The 22,040-nt window shown below is 41.6% G+C and overlaps 1 protein-coding gene across 1 annotated transcript; it reads right to left on the bottom strand.

The window, feature by feature from the left end:
* Positions 1–2,731: 2,731 nt before the first annotated feature.
* On the bottom strand, positions 2,732–21,925 carry CREBRF (CREB3 regulatory factor). Its single transcript, XM_032196799.1, has 9 exons — positions 21,833–21,925; positions 14,711–14,888; positions 13,534–13,659; positions 11,839–12,916; positions 6,798–6,992; positions 4,851–5,040; positions 4,346–4,419; positions 4,087–4,209; positions 2,732–3,845 (listed from the first exon to the last, which is right to left on the bottom strand). The coding sequence occupies exons 2-9, from the start codon at positions 14,717–14,719 to the stop codon at positions 3,730–3,732; spliced, it is 1,911 nt and encodes a 636-aa protein (XP_032052690.1). The 5' UTR covers positions 14,720–14,888; positions 21,833–21,925; the 3' UTR covers positions 2,732–3,729.
* Between the last annotated feature and the right edge of the window lie 115 nt (positions 21,926–22,040).

The following is a 22,040-nucleotide window of genomic DNA, read 5'->3' as shown; positions in this document are numbered from 1 at the left end:
TGATTCACTTTAGGAAGGATTAGGTTTGAAGTGTTCAGGGGGAATGAAAAACATTTAGTTCTAGATGTACAAGTAAGGCACAATATAAAGCCACATCATAATCTGTAATGAAGGAAGTAGGAAAGGACAAGAATCATACATGGTACAGTAGAACAAGCAGTCCATCAATTCAAGAAGTGTGGCACCTAGTTCAGACTGACGAGATTTTAACAAGAGCAGTTATAACAGCATGCTTTTAATATGGAAACAAATTCTAGAGAATCCAGTGTATCAGAAAAAGGAAGAGCTTTTGTTTGTATTAAATCAAAAGTATGTAATTGTTTTTGGATATAGGATTAAAAGTGAATATTCACAATGCCTACACTCAAAAACAAACAAAAAGAATCCAGGACTTCATTAAGATCCACATACCATGTATGAACACTGAAAATCTTTAGAAAATGGCCTTCTCTAAAGATCACCCAAAAATGCATGCCACAATTGCCAAAAAACAGAACATGTACATTTGTTGTTTTTTATACCCTTATAAGATTTTTTTTTTTGTGATAAGTATACACTAAATGTATATATTTTAATGACACTAGAGGAAGCAGATTGTTACTGGCATTAAAGTACAACCATTTCTAGACGGTTTAAATGCCACAGAGTCCCCTGGTTAAAATGTAAAGCTGCACAGCTTGCCTATGTCACCTTTATGATAAAGTTAAACCAGCAAAAGGTCTTATCTTTACTCTACATTTTACTGCCAGGTTTTATTTATATCAAGTATCGCTGCAGCATTCTGACCAGCCCAGAGTTAGCAGCAAGTGGCAGGAATCATATAAAACGCTTTTTTTTTTTTTCCTTTTTAAACAAAGTGCTTTTCTAAGATATACATACATATAAATAGGTACAAAATAAAGTGTCAACATTAAAAAGCTCAACTATTCAAAAGCTTTAACTTAAAATAATACATAGAAAACACTGAAATGCAAAGGTATGGAATTCACTAAAGATTCAAAGTCTACTTTGAAATGCTAGACCAAAATCATATTCTGGTTTTCAGACAAAAATTAAGAGCTATAAAGTTATATTTGCCCAGTATTTCTGAGCAGTAAAAAAGGGATTTTTTAATACCTTGTCAGTTTAATTTGTCATAAAAAGTTTTTACCTGATTGCAAGACTGCTCTCTTAATATTTAGAACTGCTGCCTTGTCTACACAGTTTTGATATAGCATAAAGGACCTCTCTTATCTGAGCAGTGTGTTAACACCATTCATCAGAGAGAAGCAACAGTATTTAAATCTTTGTACAGACATGGCCTTAACTTCACAAGAGACATTCTTTGTTGAGGTTTAATGGGCAGTATGCATCTCTGGAATAACTGTAACATTGGCAATGCTTATAATAAGAATGCATCTGACCCACTGTGTAAAGCAGCAGCCAACTCTCACCTCGCCCTAACAGCGACAACAAAAACACCTGAAACAAAAACACCCAAAGTCCACTCAGTTTGTGCAAATCTTAAGTGGATTTACAAAGTTTTGCCTAATTGCCCTGGGTATTTGTTCAGTCTTGTGAAGGAAAATCTTTCTGTACAGCTCAGTAGTGGTATTTTGGCCTCCTCCCTTTTGAGTTTTCTGAAGTACTTAGATACAAAGTAAGCTGTGTGCATGCTCATAAGTATGTGGCAGGATTGCCACCTTCATCTGCAACTCTTAATGCACTATGACCAATTCAGACTTTTTTTTTTTTAATATAGTAGAAGCTTTGATATAAAAATAACCTACGTATAAACAGAAAGGAATCACAGTACAAACAAACTTAGACAAACTAGAAATGAAGTGGAGAAATTCCCCAAAGGGAGCGGGGAGAAAGCCTTCATGAACTTTTGCATTTTTTTTCAGCAGCTACATTTGAAAATATTTGGTATTTCTATTTTCAGTAAACAGTGTTTTGTCATCTTTAAATAGGGAGAGAAAGAAGAGGGAGGAAAAGGGGGTCCATGAAACCAGAGAATGATCTTGCCTTGAGATAAAGGACTTTCATCAAGGGCTAAAGCTTTTAATCTGTACGTTAACACTGACTACAAAGCCAACTCTTATTAGCAGAAGAGCAAATAAGAACTGTGTTAATATTCCCCAATCATAGAAACTACTGAATTAACAAGAATAAGTCACGTATAAGTTTGAAGAAGCTAGTTTCGAAATACCTGTACAAAAATATAAAAGTCTATAAATTTTTTTTTTGTTTTGTTTTGTTTGAAGCCTGTGTTGATCCTTGGAAACATCACATGCATAATAATACATAAACTGGAAAAGTGGCAACTAAGGAATTAGGTATTTGTAGCTCTTTTTTCTCTTTACATATATACACATTACAATAAAAATAATTTTATTTTGGTTGTTTGTTGGAAGTATACTACAACAAGCTAAATATTTTTTTTAAATTCTCAAAGTTGAAAACTATTTTACCAATAGCTTACTAAAATCCAAATATATTAAAATCTCCTACAGTAAGTGCAGAGAAAAAAGATTTAAAGACTCCGAGACGGCCACCAAGTTATCTACCATGGAAGCGAACTACAAGAACAGCAAAATAATATTGTTATGTATGAATGCTCCTTCTGTAGATAATTGGACCCAAACAAAAAAATTCACAGTTCAGTAAGATCCCTAACCCTGACCTTTAATTTTTTTTCTTTTTTTTTTTTTTCATTTGTTTGTTTTTTTTTTTTTTTTTTTTTTTTTAAATTCAGTACAGTATCATATAAGCTGTGCAAAACTTTACTTAGACTGGCAGTTCGCCATATCAGTTGCATTTGTCTTTGGTACAAAAATAAACAATCGCATTAATGTGCAAGTATTTGTTTTCTTCCGGCCAAAGTACCGAAATTGAGTTTCTAGAGCCATCTTTTATACAATACATAGACTCTGTGGCATATATCTACATTTTCAACATATTCCTATATACATTCAAAAATGTTAAGAGCTGGAACAAATACATTAAAACCTATAATCTCACCATCTGTACAGCTTGTTTTCTCCCCTCAGGGTTTTCTTCATACAAAACTTTACCAGCTTATACTGATAGCTCTCCCCCCAAAATACAAGGCACAAAGAATATACTTTTTTCTCTTGCTTGCACAGACATTTAAATACTATATTAAGCTTAGAAAATTAAAGTCTTATATGGCACACTAGCTCTAAAGCCATGTGTGCTATGTACAAGTTAATGGTTGCAAAGAAACCTTACTGTTTTTTTTAAGAAAAAGAAAACCCAATTATTCCAAAACAAACAAACAAATTTAAAAAAGAACAAAAAAGAACCAAAAAAAACTCCTAAAGTGACAGCTTTACCAAAAAAATGCTTCCTCTTATTTTGCTTGGAGCATAAACCTGCCACAATGTCTGGCATATGCTAAAAATTTTTACTAGCAAAAACATGTTTTTGCTTCTAAAATAAAAGTGATAAATCTGGTCCTAGATAACTTAATTTTAAAAAGAATCCTCAAGTCTGTATTTAATCTTAAAGCAGCTTTAGAACTATCTAGTTTATGCTCCAAAAATGCTATTAAGCATTTTATATCATGCTCTGATTTGTTTACTACATTGTTATTTAAAAACAATGGAACCTAATTGTAAGTGTTTACATAATGCTAAACTGACATGCAGACCAGAATGCAATTTACAATGAAATACTTGACAACACAGGAAGAATCTGACCGATGAGAACAGGTGAAATCATGTCTTAAACTTTTGACATTGGTATTCGTAACCCTACAAGGCCACCCGTTGGGTCTCCTTCTGCAGTCTTCTCTAACACTTGATTCACAAATTCTGATGTTTGTCCAGCTACAGGCAGTCCTAAAAACAGAGGGTAGGAAAACGCACTGTAAGGTTAATATTAATTGCACATATTTGCACGTTCCTGTAAGTAACAAAGGCAAAGAACATTTTGTTTAGTAACCAAGCAAAAGGCTTAGTTACAGCTGTAGTTACGAAATGCTTCTTTCTTTTCTCTATGCCACAAATTGTTTGCAATCTAACAGACTGCAGATGACATATCTCTTCACATACATGCAAATACATTACATTTACTGCTTACCAAGTGTATCTTTAATGAGTACGTTCAATCTCTGTTCCATGTTGACTCCTCTATCATCTTTAGGCACCTGCACTCGATTAACAATTTCTTGTTTAATGGAGTTGATCACAAACAGTAAATTATCTGCAAAGAAAAAAATGGATTAGATTTACACCACATTCCCCCCAGAACAAAAGAGATGCTCATTTGTCCACACACAGTTAACACAAACTTGCCTTAAGAACACAAGAAAAACTAACATGTGAAGAGTTGTATTTACCATATTCTGTGTTGAGACCCCAGAGTTTTACTTTATTGGCTTCATACTGGGCTTTCTTCTTTAGTCTACAAGCCCTATAGTAAGAAGAGTGGAAGAATTAGAACATTTTAACAAATGTTCCGGAATACTAAGAGCATCTGTTTCAGTTAGCCACACCAACTTATCAACCAGTGCTCCCAGAGCTTTGACAAACAAAATCACGTATCGACTCACTCACGTCCACTGAAAGCACACTACTGCCTCTATTTGCTTACATTTCACATTTGCGAGACTGTAACAACCATTTGCATTGCAGCTGAGACAGCTTCCAGTGGAAGTATATCTAGTAGGGACTAGGCAAACTGCATCTCCATAGAGCCAGTTGTCCTGCTTTCCGATTAACAGTTAAAAAAAAAACCATCAACAGGGACTGCCACAGTGAAGCAGGATCTCAAGACAAAAATTAGTCTTGGACAGCTCTAGTAACGCAAATGTACTCATCCAAGTAGTGTGAGCGAGTATTTACCTGGAAGCCAGTTTGTTCTTTTCTTTTCTTGACCTTGGTCTGGCAGTTAAGGGAAGTTCACTGACTGGAGTCAGGTCACTGATCACCTTATTCAGTTTCCTCAGTTCATTACCGATCTGTAGAAGTTTTTTGGGATTGGGAGTCAGATCTTCCACATCAGTCCTCCGTGACTTCTTTGCTGCATATTTTCCTGTTTTGAATATGTAGAAAATTGGGTTGGGAAGTGACACAATATGTACACAAACCTGTGAAAAAACATTCTTAAATATGTATTATTTTTGGTGCAGTTTAAGTTCCTTTGTTTGTCACAAGAGAATGGTCTGGCATCATGTGATTTCTGTGGCCTTTCACAATAGAAAGAGCATTTCCAGACAAACTGCTCTGTACAATTCATATTATATCCAGATCAGATAAGAGCAAATACTGCTGGCTGGGCTAGCAATGTATTAGGTGTGATGGACAGTATGCACATAACTGTGCTGAAAAATGTACATCACAAGTTCAAACACAGTCATTTTGCCCCAGCTGTAACTTGCTAACTCATCTGTTCAGCCAGCATATTCTCTTGGGACACTCAAGCTGGTTAAATTCCTAAATAATCTTATTCTGAAAGCTCTGTGTTAAGAAAGATTTGAGAGGCCTGGTACCAGCATGATCTTCATTGATATCAAGCTTAAATAACCCACAAGGTTCAGCTGATCCTTCTTTTGATGTATTTGAAGCTATTTAAGGGCTGCTTTTATGGTAGAAATGCACATTCAAGACAAAATCCTTATTCCTCGACATTTTTTACATGTCTTAAATGTCAATTATTACTGATACTTACATGAAAATGTTAATAAAACTGACAAAACCTGCTCCAGAAATATTGATCAGGGAGGTGATAATTTATCTTAGGTGGCAGATGACCTTGGTACATGTGTAATACAAAAATCCTGCATGTGTAATATTCTGTAGTTTCTGGATGTTAACTAGCATTTGATCCTATAAATCCCTTGCATACACAACTCACTGACTTAAAGGGCATTTGCTCCCACCAGAGCCTAGTAAGACTGAATCCTCAAGTTAATTAATGGATTTACCTATAAGTAAAGTAGAAAAATCTTTATTTAACAGAAGGTAAACTGCAATGTTAAAGATAATTTTCAGTTGTAAGGAAATATTCATGTTACAGCCAGAGAAACTGGTTTAATTTTGTTTCTTCAAAACCACAACCAAATGGAACAGCCTACCAAAGAGGTCCTGTGACAAGAGAACAAACATTATTGCTACATGTGGTTTGATCTCAGTGGTGTTAGTCATGTTTAAAGTACAGCAAGTTAGTAATCAAAAAGTCACGGGAATGAAAGACACAGTTATTGGACCAATCAGTCTAAGTTTCTGAAAGGGTATTTTAAAGAAATAGTTCATTCCCAGAAAAGTAACTGCTTCACTGTGTTGCATTTACACAGGTAGGAGAAACACTTAAGGAAGAGCAGCAAGACACAGTTACACCTTATCACCTGCCTGTCCTTTAGTTCACATCGCAGTTAATGTGAACTTTGCATCGCAGATCACTTGCTGCTTACTTGAACACAAGCAAGACTGATACTGTCCAACAGCTCCAGGGAGCAGGTATCAGTCATGAGCCCTACCCATGCTGTTTACAGCATCACACTGAGAAAATTCTGAGCTCTTGGGGTTTCCACTGAAAGCTATTGGAAGTTACAATTCCCGATTCATCCGCCTTCCTCTGGAAGAAACCACACTGAAAGTTACTACTGTACATTCACTGTGCCCTCCTTGGACACAGCACAGAACTCTGCTAATTAAGCAACAGACTTGCAGTGTTTTAAGGATTTATTTCCATGGCCAAAATGCAGCTCTCTGCCATTTCGCATATGGGAATTTGGCTATTGACAGTGTCAGCGTGAAAGCCATTCACTTGTACGAGGACTCTATCCTTACCATGATGGAGACCATTCTTCTGATACATGTTACTTGGTAACGTATCTCGATTCCACTCGGATGGCCTCAGCATCCTTTCTTGCTGTGACGGTGTTAGCTGCTCGCTGTACTCCCAGAAGTATCTTCGCTTGCCTCTTTTTCGAGAGGATATTGCAGTCATTTCTTTTAAATCCTCCACAGAATCATTTTCATACCCTAAAATAACGCATTGCATTGTTTATATAATGTTTACAAGACTATTTCTAGCCTTTTAACTGCAGGCTGAACGTTCAAGGTAAGCACAAAAAGAGCGACAATGGCTTGTTTCACGTTATCTAATCTACTTGGTTTTCAACCTCGACAACTACTGGGCATTTGCTTTAAATCCAAGGACAGACACTGAGCTAGTGATGGTGCTGAATAGAGACAAATTATTTATGCATTGAAAGCTCCTTTTGGTTCTTTGACCCCTTAAGCTCTATCGCTCTTCTCCCCCACGATCTCACTACTGTAGAGTACGGACAACAGCTGTTGGAGAGCGTCCCTCCACTTTTACAGCGTCCTCCAGTAGTTTGCATGAACATAATCCTAACTCTCCTCCACATTTTAATTAGTCTTCAATCAAAAAACATAGAGAAGTAGATGATAAAAATAAAGATGGATTAGCAAAAGCTAATAAATAAAGCAAAATCATTGCTCTACCTTGAGTTTAAGTACCCTTGGGAAATAAATCAAACCATCCATCTCTATTAGACTGCAGGAATGGGGATCTGTTACTGGGACAATGACCCAAAGTCCGTACAAAAAAAACATCTAAATTGAAAGGGTTTGGACACAAGCTGTTCAATCTCTTCTCCACCTCTTCAGTAAGATGAAGAGAAATTATCCACAGTAAAGCTACAGAATATTTTAGAGGTGTATTACAATGCATTTGATATGGCAAACTGTTCTTCAAGTACATGGCAACTATAATGACACTATCCACATTGCATAAATGTTTAGACTGTAACTATGTAGGCCAACGGCATCCTGGCTTGTATTAGGAACAGCGTGACCAGCAGGGCTAGGGAGGTGATCGTCCCCCTGTACTCAGCTCTGGTGAGGCTGCACCTCGAGTACTGTGTTCAGTTTTGGGCCCCTCGCTACAAGAAGGACATCGAGGTGCTTGAGCGGGTGCAGAGAAGGGCGACGAAGCTGGTGAGGGGCCTGGAGAACAAGTCCTACGAGGAGCGGCTGAGGGAGCTGGGCTTGTTCAGCCTGGAGAAGAGGAGGCTCAGGGGCGACCTTATCGCTCTTTTTAGGTACCTCAAGGGAGGCTGTAGCGAGGTGGGGGTTGGCCTGTTCTCCCACGTGCCTGGTGACAGGACGAGGGGGAATGGGTTTAAGTTGAGCCAGGGGAGTTTTAGGTTAGATGTTAGGAAGAACTTCTTCACTGAAAGGGTTGTGAGGCACTGGAACAGGCTGCCCAGGGAAGTAGTGGAGTCACCATCCCTGGAAGTCTTCAAAAGACGTTTAGATGTAGAGCTTAGGGATATGGTTTAGTGGAGGGCTGTTAGCGTTAGGTTGGAGGTTGGACTCGATGACCTTGAGGTCTCTTCCAACCTAGGAAATTCTGTGATTCTGTGATTCTATGTAAACACAAAATACAATTTTTAAAAGTCTACTAATGCTTTAGGAAATAAATGCAACTTGTACTAAGGTTAAAAAAAATGCTGCACCACCTTTTGTACTAAAGTGCTGTATCATGCTTCATATTTAATTAAAAAAGAGTAGATTTCAAAACACCTTATACACCAACAAAGCTTAAAAAAAAAACAACCACTGCCTGGACTGTAAGCTCAATGGGCCCATGTGCTTGAGTTCTGCATCATCTGGTAATGACAGCACAAAGAACATCTTCTTTATTTTAAAACAGTCCGTTCAATTATCTGTTTTCACTTGAAAAAGCATTTGAAAGACAAAAAACAAACTTTCTTGCTTTGTCTGACTCACCTCATAACCCAACATACGAATAAAAGTTAGCTACATGGAAGGATGATACCAGCTCTAAAGTTCTGTTTCTAATCATGCCATCAACTCATTTACTTTGATTCTCTGGTTTATTAAAAGGACAGTATTTTAAAAGGAAAAATCAAATGAAGCATGTTTTGAAGAACATGTTTTTTCTTATATAGACAAAGTGATTATGGCAAATTACATTAAATATAGTTTCAAATACCATAGATATTTTGAATTATACTTCCCTTTGACCCAAATGCTGTTTGACATAAGTATCAAAATACTCTTTTAAGAAAATGCACCTTACTTTCCACTTTAACATCACATAAGCTACATAACTCATTATACAGCTAGGTATAAATTCAGCCTATCTTCATGATAACACAGAATTAAGCCAACCAATGAAAACAAATCTCTTCAATAGCTGATGTGTACAAATGTAAAACAAGGTTAAAAACAAGACTTCCTGTTTGCTTATTTAAACCATAATTAAGTTGGCAATTTAAATTATGTTGACTTAATGCATCCTGCCTTGCAAGTCTAACATTGGCCTGCCATCATTTTAGAGCTACATAGTCTAGTGCACAATGTCCTAACGTAGTCTGCAACATACAGCAGTGCAAAAGATGTATGTAGCTTTCCTGCATTGTATCAAACTTCACTGAATTCTCCTCCTAGCAAGCAACATACAGCAATCTCACTTTCTTCATCGAGCTTCTAAAAAATCTGTGTAAAAGTTCTTGCATTTACTTTTCAAGTCCCTAGCAAGTCACTCCTAACAATCTTTGCTCACATCCCTTACTAATTTAGGGTTACATTTACAAGAGTTAGACTAAGAAAGATAGAGAACAGCACAGACATGACTTCTGCATTTTACCACATTAAAAGCAAAAATAACCCAACCAAAACAAAACCAAAAACACCCTTCTCTGAAACCATTTAATCATAATGATTTCTGTAAAACCACTTATGGAGCCCTTTTCCTCCAGCTGACAGTACAGGTGCTCAAACAGGCAGTGCAACTTTAAACAACCTCTGTTGCTACATGCACTTTTTCCTTTAGTTCTCTCTTCTACGGTACTACTGAAAACTGAATCAATTTTTGCATCTTTCCTTTCTCGAACGTCTTCACTACTTGATAGCAAAGCAGTCATTCATAAATATTTCTAGTAAATGGGATAGATAAAATACACTAGAAATGGCAAAAAAATATATATATTAAGTGCTAGAACAGATCGGGGCTCCTAATTCCCCTAATAGTTAAGCTTTATAGGGGACCAAAAATGCTAAATCTGTATTCTGATTACAATAAAAGCATTGGTGAAAGCCAGTCACATTTTCAATTATGTTCCCAAGTCCCTGAAGAACACTATAACTAAGTACTTCCTCAGAGAACACTGACTCCAATGCTCTAAGAAAGCATATCACACATTCCCAAAACACATGCGAAGAAGAATAAACAAAGGCAAACTGTATGTAAAGTACACACATCAGAGGGTCAGCAAATACAAAGTTTTTGTCCTATCTTCACTTCTTTATGAAGAGATTTTGGTTTCATGGAAACTCTGGAAGGTTAAGTCTTCCAGAGCTATGCTCATTTAGACGCCTTTTCCATAGAATTTGCCTTTACTGTAAAGTTTTTTTTGGAGGAAAAAAAAAGGCAACACAAAGTATGAGTGACAGAACTCAAATACCTGGAAACAATATCTCTTTATATACTAAAAAATATGTGCTGATACTATTTTTTAATATCACTGTACTGGAGGTTGAATGTCTTCATTGACTTGTAGCAGGCTTGTAGAAGCCAATTTCCTCAGTTCCTACACTGCACCATACAGATACATTTAGAAGGTGAGAGTTTGTCAGCAAAATCTGAACGAACAACCAGCAGTTAATGTAATTCCACCAACTGAAATCCCAGCATTTTAATACAACATCTCTTTTCCAAGATTACCAGGCTTTCTGTGCAACATGCCTCTGTGGGCTGCAAAGCACTGTGTAGTACAGCAGTCATTACAGAGCTGTAATAGCTACTGAAAGCCTCGGCAAGTAAAGGGAGTTCAATTCAGAAGAAGGGAGGAAGCGATTTTAAAATGCTAATACAAATGTGTTATGTACCTGAAAAAGTAACATAAAGGGCACAGTGCTTAACAAGTTTAATTCTAGCTCAGGAAATCTACTTAGAAAATAATTTAATCTCAGAGCGCAGTATGACAAACAACAGCAGGTTTCAGAGAAGCTGCTGTTTTTAAAAGGGGAGAATTTCAGCTGGTTTTCTTCTCCCCCAAAGTTACATACTGCCAAATGTCTGAACACCTTAATTCTTATACTCTACTACAAAGCATTCATAAACCGGGAATACTATATATAATACTTTCTACAATTAACTTAATACTTGGTTACAGTCCTGTCCCTGTGGATTTTCTTTTGACAGAATCTTACCACTCTGTTACCTTCTGGATGAAGGTTGGTTCTTATTTTTGTTGTTAACGCTCCGTTTGTACTTGCAGACCCACTAAGTGTTACTGTTGAAAGCCACCAAGAAATAGTTCTATTAGTTTCAGTGGTAGGTATTATGTGGATTCTGTGGAAAAATATACCTACAGTAGCACTTAAGTAATTATGAAACGCATTCGCTTGGGCTACAATTTCATACCAGCTATCAAGAGGTACAACTCTGGATAAATTCACAGCACAGCCTACTGAAGCCCTAGAAAGCTCTGCACATCCTATCATTCATTAATCCACAAAATGGGAGATATCAATTGCATCTAGTTGCTCTATGACTTTAGGCTACAAACTTGTTTTCTTCTATTGTCTATTACCACTTTTGAAGTATGACCACCATTTATCCCTTTTTTATCCCCCAAAAACAGGGAAAACACAGTCCTTGTACAGTTTTCATTGATTACATTTTGAATAGTGCTTAAAAAATCTGGGATGAATGCTCAGAATTTAAGCCCAGTGATGTTCACCTGTAATTATTTAAACCAAAAGCATTCTTTCTCTCCTGGCAGACAAATCCATTAACCGTAACGTTAATAAGCCCCAACATTGCTGGTACCTGGTTCTGAGAAAGTATCGCTGATGTCATCGTCTTTATCATCCTCATAATCTTCTTCCTCATCATCATTTTCAGAGAGCTCATGCTCACTGCCAAATCCTTCATCGTGGTCCTCATCTTCAATATCTTCCTCATCCTCCTCATCTTCATCAGGGTCTCCTTTGGCTGACTGCTCACCCAGACTGTCCGTTACAAAAAGAGAATAGTTGTGCTCTTCTTTCTTCTGTGAAGAATCCGACACTGATGTGCTGGCAGAAAGACTGCTCTCCCCCACAATAAGTCCTGCGGTTTCCTGGGGTGGACTGAGGAGCAGTTCTTGAGTCTCTTTAAAAGGCAAAACAGGAGGTGTACTGTGACTGTGTGGGGACTCTTTCCTTTCTTGTCGCTTTGCTACGGCACCACAATAACAGGTGTTTTCCTTTGCTGCATCTGCATGTGTTTGGCTCACCACTGGTCTGCTCTGTGGTAAAGGATTGATCTTTACTTTTGCCTTTTTAACATAGTCTTTACATTCAACATGAATGTTCACCTTTTCATTACTGTACACATTGGTCTTCACCATGATTTGTGTACTGGAAGCAGGCTGAGTTGCAGGTTTGCTTGCCTTCTGAACATAGTCCGATAGAGGTGCCTCAGCCTGAACGTTCTTGGAGGAACAGACCGGGGCCGCTGCTCTACTTGCAATTTTTTTGCCAGGTAACAGAGGATTTAAAGGGTTTTGTTTTACACTAAAGAGCGAATCAGGGTAATAGAGTGAATCTGAAACAGGTTGGGAGTCCTCACTGTTAAGCTGAGCCAGAGTCGGTGTTTTACTTATCACCTCTTCATCTTGGTATGGGCTTGAAAAGTCATCAAGGCCCAGATAATCCACCTCTTTTGTTCCCCAGATGTCACAGCTGGTTAGTTTAGTGTACTTAGTTAAGTCTTCACAGTACGTGTCCCACTGCTCCCACTTGGAGGTGAGAGCAACTTCTTTGTCCAGGATGTCCGTAAAAGACTCGAAGTTCTCAAGGTCTTTGCAGTCCTCCATTGAAAGCAGGTTGTCTCTGGAGCTTTGATGGTAGTCCATTTCTCTGTCCTGTGCATTGTAAGACAAGTTAAAATGGAGTTTTAAAAAAAAAAAAAAAGGTATCAAATCATATCTGTCATCTACTTAAATACATACGGTGAACCACAGGCAATGTGTTCTAGTTTCCATTAACGTAGGACAAACCTTAATTAACAGAATGCGCTGAAGTTTACCAGTCCCTGGAAAACTTCCTTCTAAGCCGAGCAGTTAACAGTGAGCTACCTTTCTCCTTTGATGCAGGAAAAAATCATGAATGCTACTGTAAACAGCTCATGAGTCAACTTGTATTTTGCTTCCCTTGCATTCACAGCCTGGGTGAAGTAGCACAGAGCTGCTCTTGCAGAAAAGATGTTTTTTAAGGAAGCGTCTCAAGCACAAAGACGTAAACACCAACGCAGCTCCATTTGAGACGTGTATCAAGCCTCTCCTGATGACCAGCTGTAACGAGCGTCTACGGAAGAAGCATTACATTTGCTGGCCAAGCAGTTAGGCCCTTCCCTAGGCAGTGGCAAGCGGTAACGAATAATTCTACAGCGTTCTTGAACAAATACACCTTTATTACTACGTGAACTCAGGGTGTTAGTCAAGGAGCAGGACGCATGCACACACACAGAAAGATGACCTACCAGTTCATACATGAAGTCTGGATCTGAACTGCTTGCCAAGAGATCTGTGCTCATCAGAGTCTGCTCTGAAAACACATGGCTCCGAAAGGCGTCCCCAAAAGGAGGGTCCATTCCACTCACACTGGGCTACAACAAAATTGATACTGAATATTGAAGCATGCTATAAAAAAGCAGATTCTTTACTTCAATAAAATGTAAGGGTGTTGTCGTTTCATCCAAGTCTCTGAACTTGTTATACTTGCATCTGGAAGGTTTTTACCTACACGGATAAGTACGTCACTGCTCAGAGTGAGAGAATGCTTTCAGAGCAGCTAACAACATGCAGCTCTTAATCAAAGGACACATTTGTATTCACTATATGGCTGCAAGAGCATTGCTCATTCATTCTATTTGGTTGGTTTGAAATTCTCACGTGTTTGCCAAGTTTAGGGATACATTAGGCATTTGTAGAAGAGGAGAGTGAGTTGCTGGCAAGATCTGGGAATATCAACAGGACTCCATGCCTGCAGGGCCTTCACCCTAATACACACCATTTTGGACCAAAGCAGCGTTGGCTGTTTTTAGAACCATTGGAACTTGTTAAACTTCTACCAGAGATTGTAACAACAGCAAAAAATATTATAACGAAATCAAGAGCGTTCTCTCTCAAGAATAAAGCAGAACTTTGGAAAAAAGAAAAAAAAAGCAAACAACACCATTATGCAGGATGACTAGGCATGCAGGCAAAAGGCAGCACAGCCTTCTGCAACATTTAATGCCAGACCTCTATTTCTCAACTAGACAAACTCGCCTTGAGGGTTGGGAAGAGAGAAACACTACACTGCTGAAAGTCACTCAGTGTGCTGATGTGTGAATCACTGCAGTAATAAAAGGCTGCTCTCCAGGCATTCACCCTCATCAAGCAGACTGCTGATTCTTGCCGTGTGAACAAATACAGCACCAAGAGCAGAAACACAGCTCCCACCATAGATACCACCAGGACCCTAAAAACATAAACTCTTCTGAATTCTTTCCGCTGATTCAAGTCTGCCAGGACCCTGAAAATATATCCCATTTAGTCTCTTCTACGTTCCTCCTACTGATGCCAGACAAATTTGTTCTTACATTTTTCTATTCTTTAAACAAGGAAGCAAAATTATTTGCAGAAGCAAATACAATCGTAACATTTCAGACTTACCTGAGGCATTTCCAAGCCCAGATTACCCAAATCCAATTCCAAACTTCTTGTTTTTTTCACTTTTAGGTTCCTTTCCAGCTTTACTTCAGTCTCAGTGAGTTTACACAATCCATGCAATTAATTTTTTCCTTAGGATAACTTCAATTCACCCTTATGGAGCTCTTCTGTTTGTAGATCTCTGTGTAGAATAAACACCAAGGAGGTAAGTATTCTGTCACCGAAACCAACAGTGCTTAAAAAACAGCCAAAGTGAACTAAAACGAAAATTTCTCCCTGAAAAGTGATTATTGCTCATGCTAGAATGTGCAGCAATTTTCTTCCCCTGCCATTTTTCACCAGATGAAAAGCCGTTGATGCTACAGAACAGAGCTCCTGTGAAAACCTTTTTGGCTGAGTTACATTTTGTTGCCTTTTTTTCCTCACTACCTAAACTGTGCGCTCTACAGCCATGTGAAAAGAAAAGCCTGCCTAATTGGAAAAATAACTAGCATACCGCTGGGCACACGAAAAGAAAAAACCTTTATGACTAATATAACAGAGCCAATGAATTCTAAAAATGTTTCAGACAAACGTCTCAAAATACTAGTTTTGGAATAGACAGTAACACTGCTTTAGGAATATCTCCTCCTTTTCTTAGGAGTTCAATCCATGCAGCTTCAGATAAGATTACATCAATCACTCATATAGCAACATCTAGTGGTAGAGGGATTGCAGCAGGTACGCTCACTGTCCAAAAAGTATAGGAAGGGAAGACACAGACTTGCCCAACAGAATTCCTAAGTAACAGGAATTTTAGGGAAAAAAAAAAAAAAAAAAAAAAGTAAAAAAAAAATATATATATAAAAAATAAGATTAAAAAAAATCCGTGCTATCAGATGTTAGTATCTAATGTGACTGCCTTCACAGAGGCTGCTTTCTTATTGTCTAGCTTTCCCAGGACATCCCTACCCATATATAAAATGCTTCTTTTAGAAGAAAATGCTGTTAGAGAGGCACAGTCCAAAAAACCCGAACCATCACACCGTTTTTCAGCATTATCAGTGAAAACAGAGTTGTTTTTCTGACCAGAATTCTTCACTCGGCATTGCTCTAAGTCAGTTTGGTGCAATCTGCTCCAAGTGTTTATTCTCTTGCTTTGAAAAGCACCCAGCAAAGTAAAAGTCTTCTCCTACACTCAGGAACCTCCTCCCACCAGCACATGACAGCAGATTATTCCTGCTTCCAGATACTACCTCAGCTGTTCTGTTAAGTTTCGCATATATATCATCAAACTGAGGTAAAAACAGACATTGTTCAAAAAATTCTTCAGTCATCAAAACATGCTGCTTTTCAAACCTCAGCTGGAGTATAAAGAGGAAAACAAAAGCTGCAAGTCCAGTCCTGCACAAATCACAGTTCCCAATAAAACCACGCTACCGCTGCCAAGCCCAGCCGTTCCCTTCTAGGGTCCTGCGGCAAGTAAGAGCCAGCGCCTTCTGAGAAAGCTTTCCTTCCGCTCTAAAACTTCCAGGGAACTCCTTTTACTTATCTGAAAGTGACATTTAAAGGCTAAGTTTGTGTCCCTGGGCAACGTGCTAAACAACCCGTCTTCCTTCACACAGGGAAGGCGACACAGCAACAGAGCTGGTCCTTCCTACGCTGATAACTTTGGCATGGATGACAAATTCACTTTTTGGCCTTGCCTAATGCTTTAGAAAGGGCCTATTTAAAACAAAAAACAAAACAGAACAAATAAATGGTGTTCACACGCAATGGAAGAGGTGAGAAAGATACTGTCTTTAATATCAGTCTACACATTAGTGCTGTCTTTCTTTCTTTCTCTATAGTTGCAGAAATAATGCCTTTTTCTCTGGAATATCACATTAATACTTTCTGGTGTCGGCAGCAGGACGCCACCCACAACAGCTGCGTTCACATGGAAGTTCTGCCACTGCGTGATATAAAGGGGAACGGAAGGAGAAGCTTGCTTCTTCTCTACCAGGGAATCTTTATGTTTCTGTCAGAACGCACAGAATCGTAGAACGTCCTGAGTCGGAAGCGGAGCACAAGGATCACCGAGTCCAACTCCTGGCTGTGCACAGGACCACTCTAAAATCAGACCCCAGTCAAACACTTATACCGAAACTTAGATGTAAACCCTGAACTGCCTGCAAAGGAAACTTTGTAGACTTCAGCTGAAGCCCAGTTTTTACAAAATGTATCATCGTGGACAGCCTCAGCTCAAGGCTGAGTTTGAACAGACCAGCACAGCCGTGGCAGTGGCACTACCTGCAAGGAATACAGACTGCAGTGAAGCGAGAGATCCAGGGCAGAGCTCAAGAACAGCAATATAAGAATTACCGAAAATAGACACAGCAGGAATTTCTACTTTAGGACAACTTCCATTAATGCCTCACATTAACCTCTCCCACACGCAGGGATCCACAGGTGAAATCCCACGGCTGCCTCACAGCGGCTTCACCGCAGGTGGAATACGGCGCCCGGGGCGCTGGGCAGGGTGCCGCCGCTCCTCCTGGCAGCGGCCTGCAGTGAAATCAGATCACGGTGATTAAGGAACCAGCCCCTGAGCTGGGTCCGTGGCTGCGGACTGAGTCACATCGGCGTGGAGCTGCAGCCCTGCTCCTGAGAAAGGTTCACTCACCAACTTGGGTGCGACATCTGAGAGCAGCTACGTTCATTGAACACTGAAGAATTTGGGGTACGTATATGCACCTACAGCATACATACACACACTGCTGATGTTTGGATGAAAGTAACCAAAAACTGTGTTAAAGAGTTAACAATTCCTTAATCTAAAGCCAAATCCTAACAAAAACCCTCTGCATGTTTACTCACTTACTGAAAACGCGCATCAATAATAGTTTAATAGCAGTCCCAAGGCACCCGGGAAGCCTGAACTTCAAACACCCTAATGGCAGGCTCATTGCAGGACATTACTGATGGAGCAGGGCATCTGAACTGGCAGATAGCAGGACCTGAACTCAAAACACGCGGCATTAAGGAGACAGATGGCAATTCCCATGCGTGTGCCATTTGCCAGATGAGTAAAAACCCTTCTGCAACAATACCTCACCTCCAAAGAAGCCCCTGTGAGAGAAAAACCTCCTCTGCCAGCTTACAGCCTGACAAGTCTGAAAGTCTTCCCCAGCCACCTGTACGAATCATTTGCGCTGCAGCTCTAACTAAAGTCGCTATTTCTGTCTGAATTCAGATGTATTTTGTACAACTCGAAAAGCACGCGGAGCACGGCTGTAGCACTTCATGGACTGCACAGTGCCCATTATCACAGCAGCCAAACGCTCCCGCAGGCACGTCAGGTGCACAATTACACTTCCCATGGCAGTGACTGCGTTGTACAGCACGGCTTGTCAAAGTCACAGTTCTGATGCAAACAGTAATAATGAAAGCATGTCAGGAGAGCCTGTCAATACTGAGCCTCCAAAGCCAGGGTAAAACATTCAAAAAGCCACACTTGTTTCCAGAGAAGGCACAAGAGCGATGCCACATGCTTTAAAAGAACCTTTCTGTGCTGCGCGCTGGTTGCTGTATCCGAGTGTTTTATAAAGCAGTACAGTTAGAGGTGCAATAAGTACTCCTACGCTTCTCTTAATTTTTTTTCCTTCCAGGGTTTGTGCCAATTTGTTTCCTATTACAGAACATACTCTGTTCAGTGCAGTCTTCAGGCACAGAACATATTTTTCTTAGTTTTGTTTCTCAGTGTAACATTCTCGTTTTTTTTTCTTCCTTCTACATCAATCTTCAATTGTTAACCAGACTTAAAAACAAAACAAAAAAAACAACCTTTTACTTTTCTCCCCCAACATGAAGTCACTCAAGTTTTCTTTTCTTGCTTTTGTCTATTTATTTATTTAGTAGCGGGTGAGCGAAGACAGTCCTGTAAAAGGTCTTCCTCTGCTTCCACCCACTATAGCATCGTTCCCCTGCTCACCCAGCGAAGTTCCTCTACCTTCTCAGTGAGGTTTTTGCATCAAGACGTCAGCAGAAGCATCTCAGACATTATACGTTTTGCCTTCTCTGTCCTGGAGAACAAACACCAGCTGCCTACGACATCCAGATCCTAGGTCTGACGGAGTGCTGCCATTTAAAAGTACTGAAGGCACAAAGATTGTTTCACTTCTTTTAAGCCTCTTCCCTTCAGGAGACAGAAACTGCTACTTCGCTGTCGTCGTTCCCTTTCCTCTACTGACCTTCCCTATAATTTTAATCTTCAATCCTACTTGCTCAGAGCAGACGTCAAGATCTGGAAGCGATACAGCAAAGACAACCTCTGGGCTCCAATCACGCATGCAGCACCCCAGGCAAAAGAGGGGATAAAACTCCAAGAAGAACCCACTGGCATATTTCCCTCTGAACTGCTATTCCCTTTTACATCAGCTCCCAGTATTTTGGAGGGGTATTCCACAACAGCAGGGCTGCAGAAGCAAATAAGCAGATGCAAATAACTGATCACTATACAAAAAGCAGAAAAGTGATTTAAAAACCAAAACCAACTGCACAGCATCTGCATGTTTTACAACAACTGCACCCAGAATACTATTTTCCTGTTAGAACCATTAGCTTTTCTGTACATTCTGAGACTTTATTATTAGGTAAGGACTGAGACTTTATTATTATTTCACTGCCAAGAGCAGGAAATGTAGCATGTTAAACTTATTAGAACTATGCTAACATACTTCAATCCATTAAAAAAAAAAACCTTTTAACGGTTAAAATATTAATTGCATTAAATTACCACTGTAGAGTTAGGAGAGTTAGAAGACTAACATTCAACTTTTTATTATTTTGTTTTAGTTTTTATTGCTAGCAATCTCCCCTGAAACAGCGTGCCATCAAAGCCGTGACAGAAAACAAAAGCAATGCTAGACAACAGTTTAAATTACAATCTCCAGAAACATTTTACATCCCTACACCATGGCTGTTTCTATGTATTTTTTTCTGACAGTGCAAAGTCTGAAGAAAAAAAATATATTTCTCCAGTGCCCAGAAAAAAATATCTTAGGATGAAGTGAACGGTACAACCTAGTCTACTTCTACTTCATACTGTAAAATTATGTTTTGTTAGAAAGAGGTTATCAGCACAGCACACTTCAAAACCAGCCAAGAAAAGGAGCCTACTGACCCTCGACTGCTGAACTCGTAAGTGAATGTAAGTCAGAAAAAAGTCAGAAACACCACCAGTCCAAACAGTCAAAAACCAGCAGAAAAGTTCAAAAGCAGCATGGGGATATTTTTTCTCATAATAATAAAAAAGTGAAACTATTACAGTAGGGTATAAATCTAAACGTTAGTTTTCCAGAAATTTTCCAGCTTGATTTTCAAGGCAATACCAACTTTCAAGCGCTTCTTAAGAAGTGCCAAATATCCTTATTAAACTCGTATTTCAAAACATAAATTAATTAGATTTCACAAGCCACGTACCACAGACGTGCAAGTCGCCTGAATCTAAATCTGCATTCATTTCTTTAGACCATCCTGTATCAGGCTATTAGTCAGGCGGAAACTTTTTCTTATTCCCCATTAATTCCTATTAATTGTGAAGGGACTTCAAAGCAGTCGTGCACTGAAAGTTTGGGTGTTTTTTCTTGGAACCTTCATTACTTAGAAAAATACGGCAAAGATGCTCAGCGGCCTGATGGCTCTGCTGCAGGTTTCTCTCCACAAACACACAATTATTTTTTTGCTCAGGTCAACACACGGCCACAAAGCTGCTGGCTGTGAGCTGTCCGTGTTATTTATGCCCGTCAGAAGTCCCACCGCTGAGCACTGACAGCTCCGTAAGAAACCTTTCCTGCTCCAAGTACCCCCGAGCTCTTTTCCCCGCAGCAGCCCGGCTCCTCGCCGAACCTGCCGCCACCGAACCTGCCTCAGCTTCTGAGCACCTGCCCCTCTGAAACCCTGTACGTAAACACACGCGATTATAATTAACTTTCCCCACAAGGATGCGAAGAAGCCACTTGGCTGGGCGACTTCAGGCCAAAAGCTAACAGCCTGATGTTAAAAAACACTGAAAATACGTTAAAAACTCCGTCAGACCGGGTGTGTTTGACGGGCGCAGCCCCATCCCCACCGCCCCCACCACACCTCCCCGCCAACATGGCCGCCCCGCCGGGCAGCTCGGAGCGCAGCCTAGCCCTGCCGCCACCGCCCCGCCCCGCCCCCCGCGCCCCCTCATTGGTTCACGTCTCCTCGCCGCGCGCTCCCATTGGCCGCCTCGCACGTCGCTCAGCCGCCCAGCGGCTCTTTCAAGCTTGGCTGAGGCGACATGTAAACAAACCCCCTTCCGCCGCACCGCGGGGCAGCGCCCCCGGCCCGCACCGGGCCCCGCGCCCCGATCCCCCCCGGGCCCGGCGGGCAGCGAGCCGGGGGCTCCCCCTGCCCTGTGGGGGCCGCCCCCCGCCCTGCGGCCCTCCCGGGGGCCGGGGACGGCCGGCACCCACCCACCCACCGCTCCCCCCGGCGATGCTCCGTCCCCGCGGGCTGCCACCGACCGCCGGTGCAGCCCCGCGGCCCGCCCGGGCGGCTCCGCGCAGCCCCGAGGGCGAGCAGAGGGAACCCGGCCCCCGCTGTGGGTTAGAGCCGGAGCCTCCCGGCTGCAACAGGTGGGAAGCGCGGAGCTGGAGAGGAGGCAGCGCGGCGGGGCGGCGGCGTCCCGGAGCACGAGTGCGGCCGGCGGCACCCCGGAGAGGGGCCCCCTCACAAGGAGCCCGGAGCCGTCCCGCAGCTCCCTCAGCCCGCACGGCCCCGGGCTGCTCCTGCCAGCCTGCAGGGGCTCCCCGCCAGCTCGCAGCCCGATCCCAGCCCGTTGGGACGCGGGCAGCCCCCCGCAGCCCCGAGCAGCGGCACAGCCACACCCCCCCGGCTGTGCAGCCAGGGGGCGGCGGGGCTGCTGCGGCTCCGCTCCCAGCCGCTTGGCGAGCCCCAGCCCTCGCTGCCCGCACCCCCCTCACGGCCTCCTCCTCCTCCTCCTCCTCACCCTTCCCACAGGGGTCTCCCCCCCCCACCTCCCCAGGGCTCAGCCAAGCAACCGGGGCCGCCCCCCCCCGGGGCTGGGTGAGGCCGAGTCCCGGCGCCTCCGCTCCCTCCCCGCGGCCCAGCACTCACCGGGCGGCCGGGGCTCAGCAGGGGGCGCCGCCCCGCGGGCTGCGGGCCGGACCCTCCATGCGGCTGCGGGTTTGTTTTGTTTATGTCCCTTCCTGACGGGTTCCCGGAAATCGCGTGACTCGCCCCCCTCACGTGAGGAGGGCGGGAAGGAGAGGGAGGGGGGGAGGAGCCGCCCGCCCGCCCCTCGGCCAATAGGGTGCCGCCCCTC

The sequence above is a fragment of the Aythya fuligula genome, chromosome 14 (genome assembly GCF_009819795.1).
Source record: "Aythya fuligula isolate bAytFul2 chromosome 14, bAytFul2.pri, whole genome shotgun sequence".
Classification (NCBI taxonomy): Eukaryota; Metazoa; Chordata; class Aves; order Anseriformes; family Anatidae; genus Aythya; species Aythya fuligula.
The sequence above is the reverse complement of the archived record's forward strand: the minus strand, read 5'-3'. Positions and strand labels throughout refer to the sequence as shown.

Coding starts and splice junctions, on each gene's coding strand:
- CREBRF (XM_032196799.1), bottom strand. Junction 12,917..13,533: donor CAGACTTCATGTATGAACTG/GTAGGTCATCTT, acceptor TACAATGCACAG/GACAGAGAAATGGACTACCA. Junction 4,420..4,850: donor AAGAACAAACTGGCTTCCAG/GTAAATACTCGC, acceptor TTCTTACTATAG/GGCTTGTAGACTAAAGAAGA.